The sequence below is a fragment of the Crocuta crocuta genome, unplaced genomic scaffold (genome assembly GCF_008692635.1).
Source record: "Crocuta crocuta isolate KB4526 unplaced genomic scaffold, BGI_CrCroc_1.0 scaffold48, whole genome shotgun sequence".
NCBI classification, from domain to species: Eukaryota; Metazoa; Chordata; class Mammalia; order Carnivora; family Hyaenidae; genus Crocuta; species Crocuta crocuta.
The window spans coordinates 8,779,193-8,804,989 of record NW_027533089.1 but is presented as its reverse complement, the minus strand read 5'-3'; the positions used below and the strand labels follow the sequence as shown (position 1 = coordinate 8,804,989).

General features: G+C 36.2%; 1 protein-coding gene across 1 annotated transcript; it reads right to left on the bottom strand.

Moving 5' to 3' along the window:
• On the bottom strand, positions 1 to 25,797 carry GCLM (glutamate-cysteine ligase modifier subunit). The gene is made up of 9 exons (XM_077746076.1): positions 25,769 to 25,797; positions 21,884 to 22,196; positions 21,787 to 21,831; positions 16,867 to 16,932; positions 15,484 to 15,568; positions 12,074 to 12,133; positions 9,933 to 10,135; positions 8,334 to 8,448; positions 1 to 4,052 (listed from the first exon to the last, which is right to left on the bottom strand). Exons 1-9 carry the CDS (start codon positions 25,795 to 25,797, stop codon positions 3,883 to 3,885), a joined length of 1,086 nt encoding a protein of 361 aa, XP_077602202.1. The 3' UTR covers positions 1 to 3,882.

Here is a 25,797-nt window from a genome sequence, read left to right as displayed (position 1 = left end):
TCTTGTATGACATTTTATATATTTATTCATTGTTGAGAGATACATATTAAAATTTTTTTTTGGCTCTGCTGGTAGTGAAAGTACATAACAGCCATATTCTGATTTGGGGGATTTGGGCAAGTTTTGGCCTCTTTATCATAAAACATTACTTTTCCAACCTTACTCTTGTCTCAACAGAAGCCATTCCTTTCTATCTGTAATGGCAAGTTCTTTAAGAAACTTTTAACTGAATTTCTAAAGTTTACATATATATTGGTCATCATTCAATAAAAACATTTATTTACAAATGAGGCAAACAAAGGCCTCTGCCAGAATGCCCACCTATCCTGTCATCCTACTCTAAGGCTAATTTAGATTTCAGGGGAGTCTTCTAGCAGTAGGTATTCCCTAGCCCCACCTCCTTCCATATGCCCCCAATCCCTCTTCACCACTTCAATTATTAACAGATGCAGACTTTATTGCTCTTATTCACATACAGATCTCTCTTCCCCCCAAATACACTATATGCTCCTTGAAGACACGGGGTCTTTTTCATTTCTGTGTGTATCTGCCAATACCTTACACAGTGGTTGGCATATAGTAGGCATTTGATAAATCACTGAATGAATGAATGCATGAATAGCTTTATGGCTTGGTTAAAAAATTATTCACAATTTTTGAATCATACTGTTTATGAGTTCCAATAGGTCAAAGTCAATATTTAATATTCTAGATGCTTCCAACTATTCAACTCAGTTAAAAAATATACAACACACTTTAATTAGGTAATTCATTAATACTCATAAGTGATATTAAAGACTATTATAAACATTTATTAATGCTTTTATTTTGCCTGTATTTCATAATACACCACTGTGGACACAGAAAAGTAGAATTATCTAATGAAAACATTTTCCCCTAAGTGTATTTCTAATTCTGAAAATGATAAAAAATATTAATGAAAGTTATGTTACATAGTTTCCAAAAATAAAACTGACATATCCCATCATCAACTTTATGGGGAAATGACAGATACAAGTTCTGGTACATTAGGAAGTTAACTTTAAAAAATAGGCTCAGAATCGTAAGTTGATATATTTGATTATGAAAACAAATGGTTTAAATTCTCCTTAAAACAACTTCAAATTTCTCTAAACACACAATTTGCAGAGAGATCAACTGTTGGCCAATATATAGTAAACTGTCAGTCACTTACATTCCCCACTATTGAAAATGCTAGGTGGAAAAGGTAGAAAGAAATCTGTTAAAAAATGAGATGTAATTAAATGAGACTTAGACCTTTATCACTAAAAACTGAGATCGTATTTCAGTTACTACTTGGCTCTGGTAGGGAAAAATCTGACCATTTATGCAAAATAGAGTAACTTTATTTTCCATTCCACACATATCTGTTTAAGTGATCTTTGAGATCAAAAAAATCATTAGCTATTTGTGATTCAATCTAGCACCAGCCATCCCTAAATGGATACTCTAACCTGGATACCAGCACAATGTGGTCTTCAGAATTTACACCATGTGAATGTATTTTATAAGACACCTTGGTCCTTCTGGTGACTAGAGTTTCTTGGATGGGAATTCAAGATAGACTCATCACAGAACAAATTCTAAGTTTACAGTACATTGTGTTAAAGTAAGGCTCCAGTGTATTTTGGAAATGTAATAACAAGCTGTAGCTTCTTTTCATGTTGGTTGAAAAAAAAAAAACCAATTATATAAATTCTTTCTACACTGAGTCATGAACACACCTCTCCCTAGAAAATGTATCTGTTATATACACTATTGATAACTTAGCTTTCAGCTTTAAGCAATTATTTGGTAGTATTACTGCTCTTTGTTTTATGGCTTTTTACACATTAAGTCCTTAAGTATTTGGAAAGTAGTCACTATATTCTGTTAGTTTACCAAAAAAAGATGTGAATATCAGCTTGTTAAATTGTAAAGCCTTAAAAAAAATCATTTTTTAAAGTTTATTCAATAACAAATTAAAGGTTCAGAAGGGAAACAATAAAATAATTTTAAAATTCCATACCTACATGATCCCCTTCACAAAATGAAACTACAATCTTGCTTTTTTGTTGAGGGGGGTGGGGGAAGAACACAAAAAAAGCTCTTATGACATTTGGATAAATTAACATTAGTTTTGTTTTTTTCTATCTTCAAAATAACCCTTCAAAAAATCCATTTCTGTAAATCTACAGTTTTAAAAAACAAATGTGATATTAAAGTTCCTTCTTAAAATATCTTGACTAATTCACTGTTTAGGATTAAATTAAAATGAGCATTTGTTTAGAAACTTATGTTGTATGAAAAAATGTACATTTCCAGATAAAAAAAGTTAACTATATACATTCAATAACATTATATACAATTACCATAAAGGCAATATAAGGCTTTAGGGAATTCTAAGTTTAAATGAGTTTTATGTAACAAGTAATTCAGCTGATTTCACATTATAATTTTAATGATGAAATTATCCAACCAGTAAACTACAAAACCTTGTTTAGGATAGGAAGAGTCTAGTGTATTTACTTTGAATATGGAACCATATTTCTTTTCTCTAAGTTGAAAAACCGTGGGCAAAATTAGTTTTAAATATGAATTTTTATAAACTGTATATGAGGACACATGGTTGAAAAGTCCTGATTGAGATATGAGATTTGTAAAGAAATTTTCAAACTATTTGGATTACAAACTTCTAGAACTGTGGAGACATATAGTATATATCAAAGGGCATGGCTTATTTATTTGCTATTTTCTGGTGTTTAATGAGGAATTATAATAAATAATCTATAGCCTCCTCTAGCTCTAAAGTTTGGATCATAACACTTTGCTTTTTTATCGCTGCTTGGCCTTTTCACTAAGATCAAGTGTATAACATTTTGCTTTTAAATAGTTAAGACTGTATCTCAAAAAAGTTGTCTAAACAGACAATGCTGGCCCTGAATTAAAGATTTTTTTCACTCCTTTTCTGGCTTTTAGTACCTCCTAGTTGGTTATTAGTGAGGAGCAAATATTACATATTTTACTCAACTGATTCTGAATCCCTATGCCCCCCACTTCCTCATAGTCCACATTGCCCAGCACATGGTAAACACTTAATACTTATTAAATATTCTTGAATGAGTTCCAAAAAATTAAGTATAGACCAATAATTACAAAGAATCTGGAGATGATAATAGTTGCCTTTATAAAACCCCAAACAATAGTTTCAAAGCTTCTATTCTCCTTTTTCAGATTTACTTTGGTTTGTCTTGGAAATCATTGCAAGGAAAATACGGCACAAGAATACATGATTAAATCATTATAGGTAAATACAAGCAAGGACACATAAAGTTTAAGTTTTCATTCATGTATGGAAGAAATGAATTTTATTTACACTACTAGTAGATCCCAGCTACTCCAGTTACTCTGGATATAATCATCTTATTAATAACAAAAAATATCTTCCAGTATTTCAATCTTAACAATTGTAATTGCTTATACTATAGAATAAGAAGCCATTAATTAATTTTTGGAAATAAAAAATATGTATATACATTACCCTGATGCCTAGGCCCAAAATATATCTAACAACAAATTTTCTTGATTTCTATTAGTCATAAAAATAAAGGAAAATATATTGCAAGTATTTTCTTTATAGGCAATTTCAATTAGAAAACAATAGTTTAATGAAAACAATACAGTGGTTTGGGTGAGTGAACTGATACGGAGGCAAGAGAAGTATTCAAAGCTTGACAGGTTAGACGGTGTCAAATGTAACTGAAGAATATCTGCCTCCTTGACAGCATTTACAGGAAGTGACCAGGTTTTTATACATCTCAATTTTATCTTCTATTCAAGGAAACGACAAGTCAGTAAATAGGTTATGATCCTAAGTTGTAGTTAAGAACCCCTTCTTTTAGCTTGTAAGATGTAGCCTTTTGATTTGATAATTCCTCTACTTTTCACAATGACCGAATAGCGCAGTAGCCACAGGGGCACCCACTCATGTGCTTGAATGTCAGGGATGCTTTCCTTAAGAGCTTCTTGGAAACTGGCTTCAGAAAGCAGTTCTTAAAACAAACGAACAACAAATAAAAATCCAAAGTGTTAAATTTGAAAATAACATTTTACCATGTAGGTGAGCATTTAAATACAAGAAAAGTAACACTTCAAAACTGAATATATAAAATATGCTTTTCCTTAATGTTGCTATGAATCTAAACCAGAATATGAGAAAGAGCCAGGCAAGTCTTTAAAGTATCTACACTTGTACTCCAGCCTATTTAATTCATAACATCTGATGTGTGGAGCCTGCACAGTCGTTTGGTTTTGGTTTTTTTTTTTTGGAAGATTTCCAGGTGATTCTAATGTAGAGCCAGTGAAAATACAGGAAAGTTACATACAAGGAAGAACAAGGAAAGTTGCCAATAATCCTATCAACCAGAGATAGATCATTTCCATTGCCATTTATTTCCTTCCAACTTTTTTCTGTATCTATTTTTCCGTATCTTAAAAACTAAAAATTGTAACTGTAGTTACAACCCATTTTTTCAACTTATATTATGAATCTTCCCATGTAATTATTTTTTTAATAATTATTAAAATAAAATAATCATTAAAAATAATCATTTTTAATAATTACCCAGATACTACATTATATGGATCTCATAATTTATACATTTCCTCCTTGCTAAGCAAAAACATTAGATTTTTCCTAGTATTTTGCTAACAAAAATAATGCTATGCTGAATATCTTTAAAATGCATTCCTGGTTATGAAATAACAACAACAAAGTACATTTGACTTTGAAGGCCTGATTTGTAGTATACTGCCAATTGCTTTCCAGAAGGGCTGTACTTTACACTTCCACTAGCAGCTGATAATGTCAGAATGTGTCTTACCATATTCTCCTGAGCACTAATGCTCATTTAAAAACTCTGGCGATGGCTATCTTTTAACTTGCATCTCTGATAATTATTTTTTGATTCCCCATTTACACCCAAGCCCTCTACTCTTGCTCTGATATACTACTCTCTTCCTCACTGCCTTTTCTCCAGCCACACTGGCCTCATGGCTGTATTTTGAAATCCTTAAGCACATTCACACTTTTGAATCAGTTGATCCCTCTTCCCTGAAACCTCTTTCTCCAGATTCCCACAGGGCTCTCTCCCTTCTTGCAGATCTCTGATTAATGTCACCTTAGCAGAGAGGCCTCCCTGACTACCCCATATAAAATAACAACTCCTAATCTTGGCACTCTTTTCTCCTTCAGTCAAACTTTTTTCCATAGCATATACCACCATTTATCACATTTAACATTATTTTATGGTCTGTCTTCTCCCATCATGAGTCTTGGAATTTATATGACTTGGTCCTATATCCTTAGTATTCTGAGCAATACCTGACACATTGTAGGTATTCAAATGTCTGCTGAAGCACCCAATCAATATGGAAAGATTCTACTAGGGTCAGAACCAACCACACAGATATGGATTAAGTGACCATCTATACTGTTTGACTTGGGAGCGCTAAAGGACCCACTTGCCCCAAAAGAACTGCTGTGATGTTTAGATAACATCAATAGTAAAATCTCAGTAAATGTTAGTTACTATCATGTGCCAGGCACACTTTCTTGAGTACATGTATTAGCTCATTTAATCCACATGTTAACCCTATAAAACAGATACATTCTTCCTTTTCCAGGGGGAAATTGAGGCAGAGAGGTTAGGTAACTTGCCCAATGCTATGCAGCCAGTAAAGCACAGCTTTCATAAATGGAAGGCAAACGTCTCTTTGGGAAAGTAATATGGATTTGTTTATCAGACCATCTGACAGAGAAGAGGATTCTGGAGGGAATGAGGCATAAGGCAGATGAGATTTAATGGCAGTGGCGGGGAGGGTAAAGCAAATGAAAAGGGGAAGGTTCTGAGTCAGGATCACCTACTTCACAATTTCACCCTGATTGTAGTTAAACTGTTACTGCAACTTCTAGGGCAAAGAATAATGGAAAATAAAGATTTTCTGAAGAATAGGATAATTTTAGAACAGAGGAAAGGCTTTAGAGGGAACTTAAAAACAAATCTCTTTTATTTTTTTTTAACATTTATTTATTAATGACAGACAGTGAGAGACAGAGAACGAGCAGGGGAGGGGCAGAGAGAGAGGGAGATACAGAATTTGAAGCAGGCTCTAGGCTCTGAGCTGTCAGCACAGAGCCCAATGCAGGCCTTGAACTCACAAACTGAGATCATGACCTGAGCCTAAGTCGTACGCTTAATTGACTGAGCCACCCAGGCGCCCCTACAAATCTCTATTTTAGATGATAAGTTAAATGTTTTACAACTTGATTGCTTAAAAAATAAAATGTATCACATAATCAGAGAGCTATGCTATTCATCAACTACATACTTTTAAATTAACCATGCGAGCTCTTTAGAATCAGTAAATGAATCAGTAAACACAATAAATCTTTTAAGAAAAGAATTGCTTCATTACAGATCAAAGTGAAGATTCATTAATGGTATATGCAGAATCAGCCTACATATCCTAATCAAAGGGTTTAGAATTAAAATTAGAAGGACATCTGAATGTCAAATTATGTCAGTAAAACAAAAACATATCAAAAAAGGATTAAATCTCTCTTCTCACATGTATATGCAATTTAGCATGCCAACATTTACACAACGTGGAAATAAAATACCAGACACCTTAGTCGTTTCCTATTTCCTTTCCTACTGGAAAAAGGAACATTTTTTTCAAGCAGAGCTAGGATGGGGGTACAGGCTCATCCACCAGCTGTTGGCAATAATTATTGCTGGAAAAGCCCTCCTCCTCCCTTCCCCTTCACCAAATAAACAGATAAACAGAGAAACGATATAGTATCTGCTAACATATGGAAAGTTGGAATTTAAAGTTGGGTTTATGTTTCAGAATAAATCAGCATAAAAATTCTTTGTTCGATATTCAACTAAAATGACTTTTTAAAAAAATGAATCTAATTACTTGTGAAAGTAATTACTAAAGGGAGAGGCAAAAGTCATTATCTCCTATTCTGGTATCATTTAAACGGAAACTTATAAGAAAGTAAGGTTTTCAGACTGAAATACTACGATGCTAACATCTCAAATCAAAAAGATTTAGCTACTTTCTTAAATTCTGAGGCTCATCAATGAAATGTCTAGTTTCGGGTGCTGTAAGGATTAGAGAATCATCTCTCAAAGGCATTTAGCATGATACCTAGTATCTAATGAACAAGAACTACTAAAACTCCTCTTCCTACAAAACAGTGAAAAAATGAGAATGGGGCAGATTGCTAATAAATTGTATAATATCTTAAGGGGTTATTCATGACCACACTAACTGAATCAAACCACCAATATAATGCTATCTTTTTAGACACGGAAGTAAAAGCTAAATTATTTTTTCTCCAAGCACCTAGAAAATGTAATTTCTTCCTATTCAAGCCACATGGTCGGCTCCACACTGGGTGTGGAGCCTACTTAAAAAAAAAAAAAAAGAAAGGCAAATCTCGGGGGACATGGGTGGCTTAGTCAGTTAAGTATTCGACTCTTGATTTCAGCTCACGTCATGATCTCAGGGTTGTAAGGTCCAGCCCTGCATGCTCATGCTCTCTCTCTCTCTCTCTCTCAAAATAAATTAACATTTAAAAAATGTCTTAGGGATTTAAAACTTTCACTAGACATTTCTCACTTAGAACTATACCAAAAACACGGTTTCATTTTTCAGTGAAAAAATGTGAATGGAGCAGGCTGCTAAATAAATAAGTATAAAGTGTAAAACATTCTCTTCCCAGTTTTCCTACTTATCCTATAAAATGTTAATAAAGATTATTCTACAGAAGACAGAGAGGCCATTCTCATTAATCAAATAATGTTTCTGATCAACACCAAATATGTCTTGATAGTAATGATTAATAAAATACCTAATCAATTACCTATCCTAAGATGCTTAAGTTTTAAATTTTATCTGCCTCTCTTTCTAGATATTTATCTTTTTAAAGTGGCTGTTTGTTACAATTTTTGCTGTACTATAGAAGATTTTATATGAAACTATTTAGAATATCCTAAAAGATCTTTTTTTTGTGTAGCTTCATACTTATAAACTTCAACTGACTGGATATTCAGGAAATTATTCCTTCAATTTTTTTCCCCACTGATATAAAGACAAAGCTTTCTGGAACTAAAATAAAGGATATGCCTTTTGAACTAACCATAAAGAGAAGTTCTAGGTAACATTCATCACTGTACAAAATTAAAAATTAAATTTTAACAAGTAGCTTCTTGTAAGATAAAAGCTCATGATCCATCAAGAAATGAAAATCTCAGTCTTACCTTTTGGATCATTATGAGTCAACAGCTGTATATCAAATTGTTTAGCAAATGCAGTCAAATCGGGTGGCATCACACAGCAAGAGGCAAGATTAACTTGGTTACTATTTGGTTTTACCTAGAAGTGAAGAAAATCATGACATTGCCACTAAATCAAGTACTACAAAAAGTGGAAAGCAATAAAAGGACACAATTTTAGGAAATATACTACATCTTATAATACTTAAAGTTTATAAAATACTTTTCTATAAATGTATTTATTAACGTATGCTTTTCTAACTCATGTTAGTGGTACCAGGGAAAGGAAAGAGCTCTAGATGAGGGCCAATATAGTGCTACACTATTAGAAACTTTCCAGCTGGTACCTGTAATCTACTGCACTTGTCTCAAAAATAAACATGATTCTTAGTGTGACAGTTCCAGCTGAAGAGGAAGTATGTCTTACAAGTAAGAGATCAAATAGGAATGATACAAACATTTAATATTAAAGTATAAAATATGGTTACAGGGACGCCTGGGTGGCTCAGTTGGTTGGGCTTCCGACTTTGGCTCAGGTCATGATTTCACAGTTGGTGGGTTCGAGTCCCATGTTAGGCTCTGCTGACAGCTCAGGGCCTGGAGCCTGCCTCCAATTCTGTGTTTCCCTCTCTCTCTGCCCCTCCCCAAATTGTGCTCTTTCTCTCAAAAATAAATAAACATTAAAAAAATTAAAATATGGTTATAAATCAGACACATTTTGAAAAAGAATTAGATAATTTCTAATAGCTGCTCTGGTAATTTATAGAAACATTCCAGATCACCCAAGTCTCTCCAGCAGAATCTTGGCCACAATCTGGCTATCACCAAATCAAAGGCAGAAGGGCCAACACTTTCTCTAGGGTCTGAAACTGAAAGATCTGAAAAGGAGAAGCTTGGGGATGAAGTAAAAGGAGTAAAGAAAAATACAGAGAGTAAAAGTAAAATACTAGTTAGTAAGCAACTTCCCTAATAATTTTGTACATTTTATTAGGCCAGAGAGTGGTGGTGATTAATTTATTACACCTCTGTATCAAATTCTATGAACCAAAAGTCTTTTTTATCTTTAAGTAACAGCAAAATATTTGTTATATATGATACTCCCTTACTTAAGGAATCAGAACCAAAACCTAATCTTATCTAAAGAAAAATGTAATAATTTTATCACAAAAGTAAAACTGAAGGAAATAGCCTTAATTCATTTTGACGGTACATGCTTCAGCACACATTTTCTAGTGTTTCTGTCACTCATTTTTTTTAAAGTTTATTTATTCATTTTGAGAGAGTNCACAAGCTGTATGGTCATGACCTGAGCTGAAATCAAGAGTTGGACGCTTAACCGACTGAGCCACCCAGGCACTACAATATGTTACTCATTTGAAATGAAATTAATATTAAATTCAATTAGGCATATAGTTGAGACAAAAAAGTCTAATGCTTTAGACAAATCTTGTCTTAAAACACCCACATTTGGAATAGCCAACCAATAGTGAGCATCCACTATTGTGCATGATGCTAAACGGTATGCAGCAAAGACTGTAAAAGCTGGGCTCCTCCCAGAGCGCTTGTGATCTCACTGTGCTTTACCTGTGCCCACTGATAGAGCTGTTCCAACTGTGTTTTGTCTAGATCAGAGGTACCTATTGCAACAATCTTTTTGCTCTGAACCAAGTTTTCTAATTCCTCCCAGTAAGGCTGCAAATGCTCCAAGGAGAGATTAACTCCATCTTCAATAGGAGGAGAAGCAATGATCACAGAATCCAGCTGTGCAACTCCAAGGACTGAACAGGCTGATGTGAAGGAAAACACAAAAAGGATAAATATTTATTACATAATAAAAACAAGTATTTCTAATGTCCTTCAAGTATCCCACTAAATTCTGTTCATACAGTTCAATAGTTTTCTAATATAGATTATTTCACTCAGTTTCATAATCATTTATAACATTCCCATCTCTTAAATAAGTATAAGCCCCTGTTCATCTATTTGGTCTGCATGACAGACAAGTCAGTTTCTTTGACCTGCCTTTTTCCTAGGGACTCACAGCTATTACAAGCCTTCTGGAGAACAGGCCTTCTTCTTGTTTCTAAGGCCCCAGAAATTTTTTGGTAGCTTCATTATCTTCATAAAATTTTCTTCTCCAGTTCTACGAGTGTCTTGTATGGATGACTATAAGAATTCTGACCTCAGGGGCACCTGGGTGGCTCAGTCGATTAAGTGTCCAACTTTGGCTCAGGTCATGATCTCACAGTCCATGGGTTCAAGCCCCGTGTCGGGCTCTGTGCTGACAGCTCAGAGCCTGGAGCCTGCTTTGGTTTCTGTGTCTCCCTCTCTCTCTGCCCCTCCCCTGCTCGCTCTCTGTCTCTCAGAATAAAGACATTAAAAAAAATTTTTTTTTAATTAAAAGAATTCTGACCTCATATTCTGTAATTGGTAGTCATGGCAAAGAATAGTCTTAAGACTCTGAAAAGCTAAATTTATGGTTCTAATCTATATTTATAGAGGTACTTTTTAAACATTTTTTAATGTTTATTTATTTTTGAGACAGAGAAAGACAGGGTGTGAGCAGGGAAGGGGCAAAGAGAGAGGGAGACACAGAATCCAAAGTAGGCTCCAGGCTCTATGCTGTCAGCACAGAGCCCAATGTGGGGCTTTAACTCATGAACCTTGAGATCATGACCTGAGCCAAAGTTGGACACTTAACCAACTGAGCCACCCAAGCACCCCAAGAGAGATAATTTCTATAAAAATAATTAAAGAGTTTATTTTAAATTAGTTTTCATTCCACAGTTATATTACAGAGCTAATTATTTAAGTGTCCAACATCTATAAATATTTTAAGAATGTTTTAGAAGAAAAAAATACTGAATAATTGCAATACCACAATAATCTAACCAAGTGCCAAACAAAGATGAAAATGCTTGTTTTGTTGTTGTGGTGGTGGTTGTGGTATTTCATTATAGTACTAAAAGGGCTAAGAATAGGATTAAGAATTTCTGTCTCCAGGGGCACCTGGGTGGCTCAGTCGGTTAAGCGTCCGATTTTGGCTCAGGTCATGATCTCATGGTTCATGGGTTCAAGTCCCACGTCAGGCTCTGTGCTGACAGCTAGCTCAGAGCCTGGAGCTTGTCTTCAGATTCTTTATCTCCCTCACTCTCTGACCCTCCCTTGCTCACACTGTCTCTCTCTCAAAAATAAAATTAAAAAAAAAAAAAGCATTAAAAAATTATTAAAAAAAAGAATTTCTATCTCCAAACATATAGTTGACATTTGATTATATCTTTTACATTCCTCTTATATATCAAAATATGAACCTACATAAGTCAATTTGATCTGACAGAAGCCTTAAGAAATTAGGCTAGAACTTTATTTTTAAAAAATTTTTTTCATGTTTATTTTTGAGAGACAGAGAGAGAGAGACAGAGCGTGAGTGGGGGTGGGGCAGAGAGAGAAGGAGAATTCGAATCCAAAGCAGGCTCCAGGTTCTGAGCTGTCAGCATTGATGCCAACATGAGGCTCCAACCCACAAACCCTGAGATCATGACCTGAGCCGAAGTCGGATGCTTAACCCACTGAGCCACCCAGGTGCCCCTAGGCTAGAACTTTAAGGAGTAAAATTAGAATGAGCTCATTTTCTTTTTTATCTGAACCTGAACATGAGATATAAATAATATACCTACACTAATTTAAAGTTCATTATGAAGATAAAAAGTTAAATTTTTGCTTACCCATGTCAACTGCATTTCTTGTTGATGATGAAGAATTTGATCCTACAATGAACAATTTTGCTGGGTAACAAAAAACAAAACAAAACTGATTACTACATTTGGATAACTTATAGTACCCAGTATTAACACTGCCGACAATACTAAAATGACAGAGAATTCTCAGAGAATCCTGAATGAATTATCTTTCCTTTCCTAGTCACATAATTTTACAGTTTCCATTTTCAGACATAAAACATTTCTACTGTAATTTTTAAGTTATATATCAGTTGCCAAAAAAAAAATCCTTTTGTCAAAACAAAAAAGCAGATATTAATTTTCCATCTGTTAGATGGCAGGTCAGATAAATATACAAGCTTAAGTTACTTGAAATGTACATGTTTATGAATTAAATATTAATGGAGCATATTAGTTTCTTCAATGAACTAAAATCAATGCAAAGACTAAATTAAAATTGTTAATGAGAAGAAAAATGAAAAGAACCCCACAACCTCACCTTCCTAATATAATCATTCTAAGTTTTAGACATGATCTTCCAGCTATTGGTCATATGAAGCAGGGTATAATATTTATTCATTTCTATTTAGTTTACCTTTACATAATTATTTTTACATCTTTATGAAGTTCTTAAGTTCCCTATCATATCCCATAATAGCAATATACTCATTCTGGAAATGAGAAAAATCTACAAGAATAGAAAGACCAAAAAAAAAAGTCAATTGTCTCATCACTGAAAGCAGTCACTGTTTAGATTTTTGTATACTCTATTTTCAATGAATAATTTTACATACTCATTTTTAATGGCTGAACATTATTCTGAAATTTTGATAGAGTGTAACTTACTAAATGATTTCCTATTTTTTGAACATTTACACATACAATGTTAAAGAAACACCTTGGTGACTTTGTTCAACTTTATGCGGAAGCATTTCCCAAGGACAAATTGTCAAAAATGTGTTTATGAGTCAAAGGGTATCATCTTTTTTGAGAGTCTTTTTCTATTTTATATACCTCCTATTTTTATATAAAAGATTTGGGGGTGCCTGGGTGGCTCAGTAGGTTAAGTGTATGACTCTTGACTTCAGCTCAGGTCATGATCTCATGGTTCTTGAATTCAAGGCCCGCATCAGGCTCTCTGCCATCAGCACAGAGCCTGCTTCACATCCTCTGTCTCCCTCTTTCTACCTTCCCCTGCCTGCTCTTGCGCTCTCTCTCTCAAAAATAAACATTTGAAAAAAAATTGCTCTCCTAAGAATAGAGGACACTACCAAAAATACGTAAGTTTTTTGCTAATTTGGTAGGTACCATATATACCTAATATGGTTTCAGGGCCGCATTAATTGGCATTTCCTTGGTTACCAGGAAAGCTGAGTAGTTTTCTATAAGACTGAGGCTTTGGCTTGATTTAAACTCAAATTTATTTGTATAGATTTACTTCACGTAAATTCACTATTCAAAATCTAAATTTAATCAACAGACAAATAGGTGGAGTGGTGTGAGAACAAAAAGAGAGAACATCAGAAAAAAAAATTGAAAAACAAAACAAAACAAAACAGGGCTAATGAAGTATCTGTATGTAAATTGCCTGGTATTCAACAAATACAACAAATTTACCTTGTACATTTATTTGTCGCATCCTTTAATATTCCTAAAGCGCTGCTTTCCTCATGAAGCTTCTCTGTTTAAAAGTCATCACTATCTCTACCAGGTGAGAGTCAATCTTCAACACTTTGGTCCAACCACAGCTGCCATAGTTATAGTCCATGAAAACCCTCCCCATCATTCTCCCCCTGGCCATGAATTTGTGCCATCTGAACTGGTCTCCTTTCTCTGAAGAAGGAGGCATTTTTAGATACATAGACAAAATAAAGCTTTTCAAATAAGGAAAAATTTGATACTTATCAAAAATCTCAAGACCTCTAGGAACTGAGGACAACCTGTATGAGCTCCAAGATGGATCTAAACCATGAAGAACTGCAATCGACCACAGAGAAAAGGTTGCTTTTACTTCCTTTTCCAACACAAATAGCAATGTGTTAGAAAAGAAATGGGCTTTATTTTTTTTTAATTTTTAATATTTATTTATTTTTGAGAGAGAGAGAGAGAGAGAGAGACAGACAGGGACAGTGTGAGCAGGAGAGGAATAGAGATAGAGGGAGACATAGAATCCAAAGCTGGCTCTCTAGGCTCTGAGCTGTCAGCAGAGCCTGATGAGGGGTGCGAACCCACGAACCGTGAGATCATGACCCAAGCTGAAGTCTGATGCTTAACCCACTGAGCCACCCAGACACCCCAAGAAATGGGTTTTAGAGTCAAGCATACCTGGATGGATTCCTGGTTCAACCACATACTGGTTATATGATAACTTCCAAGTTATTTAATGTCACTTGTGTGATGGGGATAATAGACCTACCATGTAGAAGAACTGTTTTGAGAATCATCTGAAGAAATATAACCAAAACATGCTAAATTGCAGTGCCTGGTACAAAGCAAGACTCAACAAATGGTAGTTATTGAGTCAAAAGACAATGCCCTATCTTATCTTACATGTCCATCATAATAAAAAAAAAAAATAACAGCCACAACCCAACCACAAATGGTAATAAATAATAGCTATCTAACTAGCACTTAATTGTTTTGCCAAGCACTATGCTAAGTGCTGCTTTTGTTATTTCACCTAATTTACGAAGAAGCCTGTGAAACAGATACATCCCTGTTTTACAGATGAGAAAACTGAGACTCAGAGAGGTTAAGTAACTAGTTAGCCCAAAATTATACCAGTCAGTAATCTGCATACTAAGGAATTTCAATCTAGTCAAAGTCAAGCTTTTAATGACTGTGCTATGCTGACTGTAAGCTGAGGGCAAGAACAGCACATCTGTTTATTTTTTCATTCCTGAGCTTAGCATGGTCTCTGGAAAACAGTTATTCAGTACATTTGTTGAATGGGCTTAACATGTATTTTACTTCTCTTCATGCCACTTGTTGCCCAGATTTCTGTCTACACTTTTAGGTGACTTCAGCCATTGCTCAGCAGTGTTCTACCAGGAAGAGAAGGCTTATGCTTGCTTCAGGTAGACCCTGTTCTTAAGCTTTCCTTTTCTTCTTTCCATTTCCTCCACCTTAATCTTCCTACTGCCCTGAAGTCCAACATATAAATTAATGAGACTACCATGAAGAACAGCAAGGTGAATTTCTTTTCTGACTCTACGTAAGTAGCCAAAACTGACCTCCTATAACTTCCTCTTGGAGTTTACATCAAGATTATGTTTAAAAAGAATTTTTGTATTTCTCACACTTAGTGACTGAGTCTCTCATTACCAGAGGCAAAGAAAGGTTTATTCCCATACCAGACAAAACTTCACTATCACTTCCACTGTATAACAAAATAAATTGTAAAGGCTGGACTTTACCAGAAACTTTCATTTCTTCTCTTTCATCAGGATTTATCTTTTCTACCGCATGAGATACAGTACATTCCAAGACATCTGGAAACTCCTATAACAAACACATGATGTTTATGATAAATATAAAATTAATCTTTGTAATTAGCTATATGTTTTCTATTGTCCATAGTGCCCTTTAGAAGCAGAGAGCCCATAAGATAACTGGGTTCTTTACCCAATGTCTGGATGGGCTTCATAAAGTTTGCAAAACCCTGAAACAAAGGTAAAATGCTGTGTGTGTGTCCATTTACTGGGGAAAAGGATCTCCTTTTGAGCAGGTACTCAGAGGAGTGCATGATAAAAAAAACAAAAAACAAAAAACAAATAGTGGTGGTGGTGGGGAAACGTGAGGAGTTAGAACCACTAGCATCGTACATCCTTTTAGTTAAAAAAGAAACCAATTAAAAATAATAAATATTTATCCATTCAGGATAATGACATGTTAAAAACTTCCTAGATTAATCACAAACACTTTAAGCCAAAACCTTTTTTTCTGATTGCAATAAAAAAAGTAAAGGCCATTCTAATGCATTATAATGAATAAATGATGAGGAAAATGATAAAATGTTAGTACATATAAATCAGAAACATATTAACCCACATTTATAAGACTAAAACAAAGTAAACAGTGAGGGTTTCCTCACAGTTCTTGAGCATATTACAATGCCTGGCACCCATCAAAGGCTTAGTAAGTGTTTATCAGTCATGCATAGAGGCAAATGGTCATTTCAGAGAAACACAGACTGATCAAAGACATTAATCAATATCTGCCTAGCAGCTACAGAGTTTACACTTGCAGGATGCCCAGGGCAACAAGCATTTCCAGCACGTGTCCTCTTCCATAGTTTTAAAGTAGTCTATGTAATTTGTTATGAGCCTTTGGCTACAGTGGATTCTAAACACTAGCTTGCAAACAGGTGGTCTGGTTTGTATAATATTTAGGATAATAGGTATATAACGACATTCAATATAACACCCAGTGTTTCACTTGAAACCAACATTAAAAAATTTGTATCTAGTGTTATTATGATGCGCTACCAATGCAATCTAGCAACCAAAACTATTCAACAGTCATTCTTTTACTAGACCAAATACAAACTGGAACAAAGGTACATTGTGAAGAAACTATGGTGGAAATTAGGCACAGAGAATCCCGATATCTTGTCTAGTTGAAGATTTGGTGACACATCATGGATTTTCTGTTTTATGATTAAGCATACTGAGTCAGCCAGCCAGCCATCTCAGCAAATCAGCTACAGGGAGTTTTAGGCTAATTGCCTATTTGACTTCCCTATCACAACTGCACTTCCCTTTTGACCCACTTCATTTCTTCATTCACATTTTACTTACCCTGACCAAATCAGGGCTGATTTGGGAACTCCACTCATTCAAGGTCTTTTGGATACAGTCTCGCAGCTGTAAAAGGAATGCATTTTGAAACTGTTAAAACGCTATACAGTTTTCACTACTTCTACAATAAGAATATATTTGTTTGATAAGTGGGAAAAAAGATGTCAATAGGAAAAATCATAAAAACCAAAATTTTAGTTCTGTAAGGCTTTTTCCCCAACAAAAACATGTTTGGATCTGTTTTTATCTTAATCTTCAAATGTTGATGATGTAAAACCGTAATCTGCTTATTTTAAGAGTGTTTTTGTACCAATGAAAGTTTAAGTAAACTTTGAGACATAAAAGTATTCACAAAGAAACAAAAAGAAAACTCTTTAAGTGTGGCTGGAGGAACTCCGATATTATTCACCTGTGGTATTCATTAAAAATTACACTTCCCGAACCCCATCTTAGACCTGCTGAATCACTCTAAGGGCAGCGGAAACTGCATTTTAACAAGTATCCCATGAAATCAACATATAAAGTCTGAGAACTACCATAGTCAAATCTTTTCTTTTTTTACTATTTTTAAAAAATTTTTAATGTTTATTTCTGAGACAGAGATCATGAGTGGGAGAGGGGCAGAGAGAGAGACAGACACACAGACAGACTGACTCTGAAGCATGCTCCAGGCTCTGAGCTGTCAGCACAGAGCCTGACGCAGGGCTCAAATGAACAAACCTGTGAGATGGTGACTTGAGCCAAAGTCGGTTGCTTAACTGACTGAGGCACCCAGGCACCCTGTACCATAGTCATATCTTAACACAAGTCAACTTGCATAATGTCAGCCCACATGTCATTTCCTACCACTTAGGTATACCTCCAATCTGCCTTCAACATATTTAAAAAATTTTTAAATTTATTTTTAAAATTTACATCCAAGTTAGTTAGCATATAGCCAACAATGACTTCAGGAACAGATTCCTTAATGCCCCTTATCCGCTTAGCTCATCCCCTCCCCCACAACCACTCCAGTAACCCTGTTTGTTCTCCATATTTAAGAGTCTCTTATGTTTTTGTCCCCTTCCCTATTTTTATATTATTTTTGTTTCCCTTCCCTTATGTTCATCTGTTTTGTATCTTAAAGTCCTCTTATGCGTGAAGTCATGATATTTCTTTCTCTAATTTCGCTTAGCATAATTCCCTCTAGTTCCAGCCACGAAGTTGCAAATGGCAAGATTTCATTTTTTTTGATTGCTGAGTATTACTCCATTGTGATATGTACCACATCTTCTTTATCCATCCATCCATCCATCAATGGACATTTGGGCTCTTTCTACACCTTGGCTATTACCTGTCTTCAACGTATTCTTCTATAAACAAACAAAAATTTATTTACACTGACATTATGTATGTTGTAAATTCATTAAAGTGCTTATTCATCTTGCATCCTTTATGTGAGTTTATTTCAAACTTGTCTAATAGTGGTCCAGAGTAAGACATACATACATTCACATAGAGAGTGAGGACCTACATACAGAGAACAAAATATTTACAAAACAAATAGTTTGCTACATGCCAGGCACTCTGATAGCTTCTATTCTATTAATTAGAAAAACAAAATAAAACAAAACGTGCTGTTCTATGACTCACCGAACTGACTTAGGACCGCTAATGGGCAACACTAGCAATTTGAAATCACTTATAAACATCCAAGGACACAGTGCTTTGCATTCTGTGGGTAATCAATGAAAAACTAATGAGTAACTGGTAACAAGTCCCTGAACTGCGAAAGCAGTTTCTAAATAGCAATAACACAGACTCAACTTTTTAACTATCTGATCTATGACTGCTTATGATAAAAATGGACACAAGCACTTTACTGCTTTTATCTTAGTACAGATAATTATAAGAAACTGGTCTATGAATTTAAGAACTTCATAATCCACAATAAAATATGTGCTATCCACAATAATCCACAAGAATTCAATTTACAAGGTCTGTATCTTCATAGAAAATATATAATCAAATTTAAGAGAGTAAATGAAATTAGTTGATAATCATTCCAGGTAGAATTACAAGTCAATATTGTTTTCAAAATTAGTAAAAGTTGATGGAGCAGGTTAACAATTCTAAGAAGAATGGCTCGGCTCAAATCATGAGAGAATTTTAAGAAAATTCCCTCTGGAATGATGGCTCATTTGCATACTTAAGACTATTCACCCCTTTTTGAAACCATTTCTTTAATTAATCTTGGATTCTGCAAAATGTCAGAACAGACCCAATGTTACAATATGAGACATTCATCGACTATTATCACAAACCTAATCTTTTATGTTTTATGATTCCTAATCTTTTAAGTTATCTATATTGACTGAACATTAACCCTGCACTTTTTTGTTCTCTGGTCACTTCATTCTTATCATATACACATAGGATCACTGAAGAGAAGTATCATAATGTCATGTTATCATTAGATCTTGAGTTAGATAAGAGTTGTAAACATACTACATGATTCCTCTGGCCAAATACTCTTAAAACAAAGAACTAAGCAAAACAGTCCTATAATGGCTCATTAAAAATGGCTCATTGATTTCATAAAATTCTAGTGAAAAAAAAATTTTTAACTACAGAATTAAGAAAACGAGGGGCACCTGGGTGGCTCAGTCTGTTGAGTGGCCAACTTTGGCTCAAGTCATGATCTCACAGTTCATGAGTTGGAGCCCCACACTGGGTTCTGTGCTCACAGCTCAGAGCCTGGAGCCTGCTTTGAATTCTCTATCTCCCTCTCTTGTTGCACACCCTGCCCTCCCCTTCCGCTTATGCTCTTCTCAAAAATGAATAAATATAAGAAAGAAAGAAAGAAAGAAAGAAAGAAAGAAAGAAAGACAGACAGACAGACAAACATATTAGAACTAGAAGAGACCTTTCTAGGAAACTTAATCTAACTCTCTACTTGACTTGTAAATTTTCTTAATAATGAGTGATTTATTCAGTTTCTTTATCCTATGAGGTTAGGAACTGTTTCAAGTAGCATATCCCAATTTGGAGCTCTGGTTGATACAAAGTTTTTTTTTTTTTTTTACATGGAAACAAAACATGCCTCTCTTAACTAAACCATCATATTTTCCCTATAGTATACTGCCATATCTTCAAGTTTTCCTCAAATGTTTTCTAGCTTATTTTGTCCCTCTTATGCAGCACTCAAAATAAAACACACAAACCAGAATTAGTCCTTTGAACAATGTTTTCCAAACTGTGGAGTATGACTTGTTACATTAAGGAATAAAAAGTGTAGGGTGCAGGGGTGGCTCCTTCAGTTAAGCTTCCTACTCTTGATTTCCGCTTCTTGATGTTTGCTCGGATCATGATCTCCCAGTCTGTGAGTTCGAGCCTCACCTCCAGCTCTGCACTGACAGTGAGAAGCCTGCTTGGGATTCTCTCTCTCTCTCTCTCCCCCCACAACTCTCTCTCAAAATAAATAAATAAAGCTAATAAAATAAAGTAAAATAAAATACAGAAATAGTGTAGGGGCCACCTGGGTGGCTTCAGTGGTTAAGTTCTGACTTCAGCTCAGGTCATGATCTCACAGTCTGTGAATTCAAGCCCTGAGTCAGACAGAGCCTGCCTGGGATTCTCTCTCTCTGCCCCTCCCGCACTCATGCTTTCTCTCTCTCTCAAAAATAAATAAACTTAAAAAAAAAAAAAAGAGTGTGGAGTGTGACTTGTTACATTAAGAAATAAGACCAAAAAAATCAGAATACACAGTATATACTAAAGGTTAATATCTTCGTAAAACCTCTGAAAGACTTTTTAACAGCTATATTGAAGTATAATTTACATACAATAAAATTCACTCATTTTAAGCGCACAATTCAATGATTTTTAGAGAATCTGCGCAGAGTTTTACAAAGTTGGGGAGCATCACCAAATCCAATTTTAGAACATCTCCATGTGCCCACTAGCAGTCACCACCCATTCCTACCCCAGCCCCAGGCAACCGCTCATCCCACTTTCTGTCCTTACTGACCTTATGGACTATGAACACGATTGCAAGGTAAAATTTCTTACTGGGCTTGCAGTCAAAAAAACTCTGAAGGCCACTACTTTAGAGGGTGTTGCAGTGAGATAAGAGAGCAGAAGTTTCACCCAATATTGTCAATACACATGGAAAATGGTGTATTGAACCAGCAGCGCTGGGAGGAAATTAAGGGACTAGAACTAAATACCGAAATATTTATTTGGGGTAGAAATAGTCTAGGTGGGGCGGTTTAAACAGAAAAAAGTATACACACTGAGGTGGATGGAATCTGGCCACAGAATATGGGGCGGACTTTGATTCCTATTAAAGTTACAACCCAGTGATGGGTGCTCGCTCCCAACACCAGGCCTGGGCACAGGCCCAGAGATACGCAGATGTGCTCCGGCACAGACAGATCACCAGCATCTTCTATAAAAGAGCAAAAACTGCCTAGGCATACAGCTGATAGCGTCCTAATATGACACAGGGCATTTTTTCTTTTAATCAAACTTTGTTTTATCTTCTGATAGTCAGATAAAAAGGGAGCGAAGTGCCTGCCTGGCGAACGTTTTCCTGTATTAGTTCTTTGAATGCTCATGGCGGGTTGATCAAGACCGTGTCATTATCCAACTTCACAGCCGTGGAGACAGACTCGGAGAAGGTAACTTTCCCAAAGTCACACAGCTCTTGAATTAAAGGTTTGTTTTATTTACGGTTGCTCCTCAATACGAAAACGGTGCCACCCCACCTATATGCCTCCGCACTGGGCTGCGCACACGGACTGTCCACGCGGGAATGACCAGCACCCACACCTAACACGCGCCTGACTCCGGAATGATCTGTGCCACTGCAAACGAGCGATTCGTCTTCGGGCAAATCAAATGAGGGAGATTCATCTTGGGCGAGAAAGAAATCCATACCTCATTAGAAACGCCTGTCCACAGCCTCCGAGCTAAGTGGATTATCTACTGCTACCTTCACCTGAACGCTGCAAAAGCGAGTCTACACTGTCTTCACCTGGCCGCGGGGTGGGGAAGGAGGAAAGGGGCCAGGAGGCCGGGAGAGGGTGGGAGCCAGGGACTGGCCCTCTCTGCACGCTCCCCCCCCAGCGAAGAGGAGCGGGCCGGTACGTTCGAGAGTTCGGCCGTCGGCTGGAAGCACGGGCAGAGGCGTCTCTCCTGGTGAAGTTGCACCTGCCGAGTGTTTTGAAGACGCGCGGCTCCANACGGAGCGCAGGCCGGTGCCCCCTCCACCTAGCGTCGCCAGCGGCGCTCGCGGCTTCGCCTCCCAGCCAATGGGCGGTCGCGCTGGTGATCGGCTTCCACACCTCCTTAAAAAGACAGCGAAAGCATCTACCAAGGTTTTGAAACGCTAATGCTTTTAGTTCCCAAAAGTAGGTGTTAAGGCAAAGTTCCCCTTCTTTGCTTTTCCACCCTCTTAGTTCATTTTCTTTCTTAAGGCCTTTCCCCCCCAAACTGCGGGTGTTTCTTCATTAAGATCTCTTGATTTACACACTTTGCTGGACAGTGTGAAGTCAAAGAGTAAAATTTAATCTTTGCCTTTGAGATGCTAAAACTCTAGTTCCAAAGACAAGGCCTAAGCATATGAAAGGGTAGCGTAGGACAGTTTCCAGATGAGTTCACAGTCAACACTTCAACCGGTGAGGTCAGGGAAAATTTCATCAGCCATTCACTGAGAGACGGTTGTGATTCTTTTACTCCTATTAAATTTCATATGTAGCAGACTTGGTATGAACCTCAAAGTGAGCATTTATTGAGCTTTCCTCAAAAACACTTAAGCTAAGAGCAATCGGATATATTAAAGGCAAAATTCTATTATAAAATAGAGATAAATTCCAGTTGGTAAAAATTTAGAGGGACGTGGAAAGAAGCTCGTAGCAGGAGGTTAGAGATTGAGCCTGATTCTGAGTAAGTAATTTTTGGCCGAATGAAAGCAAGAATTCATCGAAAAGAAGGATAATTCCAGAAGCAGAAGCAAGCATGGAATATTTTAATTAATGTAAACATTTGATTCTTTAAACATTTTTTTAATTATTTACATTTTGAGACAGAGCATGAGTGGGGGAGGGGCAGAGAGAGAAGGCGACACAGAATCTGAAGCAGGCTCTGGGTTCCACTTGTCAGCACAGAGCTGGACCGGGGCTGGAACCCATGAACTGTGAGATCATGCCTTCAGCCACCCAGGTGCCCCTGTAAACATTTGATTCTTCTGTTAATTTGCTGTGGCATCATTTCTTGACTTCCTGTATATTCTCTAATATCATCCAAATAAGTCTTGATTAAGACTTAGAGGTTATACCTCCTAAACTATTAGACCTGCTTTCTTGCTAGGAATTTATATAGCATATTGGTTACAGACGAAAACCTGTATTGGCTTGCAAACCTGACTTTACCAGGTACTGGCTATTTTAGTCTCTCTGTTTCACTTTCTCCAGTCTGGGCAGATGGTAGTTTAAACCCTGTGAAATTGCTAACTACTGACGGCTTTTGACCTACAGAAATGGTTCCATGGTTCCACCTGACCTAGTATTTACCACATCGAGCTGATGTGAGGAACTAGAGAACTTACAAACCGTCCTTAGTATGGTAAAGGTTCAGTAAGTGAGAGTCAGTCCCTATTATTATTATTGCCTCCGATCTTTCCCCCTTACAACCCAGCTCTCACAACATTGCCAAATTCATGACATGAATTCATAGCAGCATTGTGTTAGGTTTTTAAAATTTACATTATGTAAACTCATTTACTCTTCACAGCAAGTCAGATAAAAAACTTACTGAAAAAAATCTCACTATTAAGAAGTATTAGGGCCGCAATCAAAACCCAGATCCCTTGTCTTCAAACTCCTTACTCTTCCATGGTACAATTTACTTTTGACACAAAAAGTGAATTTATTGACGTGATTTTCATTCTTGAGTGTGTGTGTGAATGATTTATATGCCTTTTATGCCTGTACAGCTTTAAAAAATCTATATATTATACTTACTGATACCCTTGTCATAGTACCTTAGCATTGAGAAAGGGAAACGTAATCTTCTACATTTATTTGGTGACAAAAACAGAAAATGAAAACTCAGAACTTTATTTTACAGTTATTTTGAAGGAATCTTTTCTACAGAAGAGGAGTAATATTGCTGACATTTCCATCTTTGGGAATAGTGTGATTTTGATTTTATGTGCTTTAAAATTCTTCTGCAAATGTTTACAAATACAAAAGTCACTAATATGCACCACTCTTTTTTTTTACCCCCACCTTTCCAGGATCTGACACTACAATCCATGCTTGCCTTTAAGAACCAGTCTCCACAGCTGGCTTGTAATTACACTACACCCAACTTTACTCAACATACTTGATCACAGAACAATATAAAAAACCATAATGAGCTGTTGGAAGCCCAACGAGAGTTCATAAGCTGTGTTTAGATTAAAGCAAATAGCGAAAATAGTCTCATGGATGAATTAATTATTGCAGGAAGTGGTGACATTTTTATTCAGTCTGTTTTTACATTATACAAGAATAAATAAAATGTGAGAATTAAAATTCATTTTACCTTATTAAGGAATCACCTGGTGCATTTTATTCTTAATAAGGTAAAATGGATTTAAACGATCAAATCTTGGTTTAATATTATGAAATTGATTTTAATTTTTAAAGTTTATTTAGAGAATGCAAGCAGGGAGGGGCAGAGAGAAAGGGAGTGAATCCCAAGCAGACTCCACACTGTCAGCGCAGAGCCCAACATAGGGCTCGATTTCATAAACATGAGATGGTGACCTGAGCCAAAATCAAGAGTCTGCTTAACCGACTGAGCCACCCACGTGCTCCAGTCTCAATTTTAAATTTAATAATACACTATCATATTATTCACCATAACAGAAAATACAGTACATAGATGTCTATCTTGTCCATATTAAAAACAACCTAATACTTCATAATATGAATATATTATAATTTATTTATTCTCTGTATTTAATGGCCAGGTAATTGCTTTCACAATTTTGCTAGAATAAACACTGTGGCCATAAACATTCTTAGTACCTGCATCTTATACATGGGTGAACATTTTTCTCCAATAACTAAATGTAGTATTACAGTCTTAAACGATGTGCACGTTTCCTGCTTTTATTAAAGCTACTGCTGAACCAGTTTACACTCAGATTTAAATTGCATAAGACTACCTCTTTCCTCCCACAAACACTAGATATCTTCTGTCACTTCAATTTTTGCCTATCTGATGGGTAAGCGTATCTCATTATTCTTTAATTACTGGTAAGATTATATTGTTTTATGATATACTCTGATCATCTCTCTGTAGTTTTGCATGCCTTTAGAATTAATATTGTAGCGTAAGCATTTTCCCCATGTTTTNAAAATTTGTTAATTTTGTTTTTTTTTTTTTTTTTTTTTTTGGCCTTAAAACATGTTTAATCAGGGCAGCTAGTACATATCAATTTAGTATGTAACCCCTGGAGACAAATCAGCTTTTAGCAAGGGATAATTGGGACATTTTTTAAAAAATCCACAGGCCAGTTTCTTCTCTCTTGGTTCCTGTTTCTGCAGCATCCAATGGGGCGTGTTAGACAACATTCCAGGAAAGACTGGAGGCCACCGTTCAGTTACTGAGGTGGTGGCCGGCCAGCGGAACATGGCCCGCGCTGCCCCACTGCTGTAGGAGCCCCACGCTGCGCTATTTGATACTGTGCTCTGCACTCAATCCCCGAACACCTTCCAGGGTGCCCTCCTATACAGCACAGCCTGGATGCTAACCTCAGAATTCTCAGCATCCCTTGCACCCCTCACTAGGTACAAGTTAGAGACATCAATTCCGCGTGCCAGTTTTAGATCTCAGAGGCAGCAGTATGACGGAGGGCATCTTCCTGCACCTTGCAGCAGCTGCCGTCTCATGTCCCAT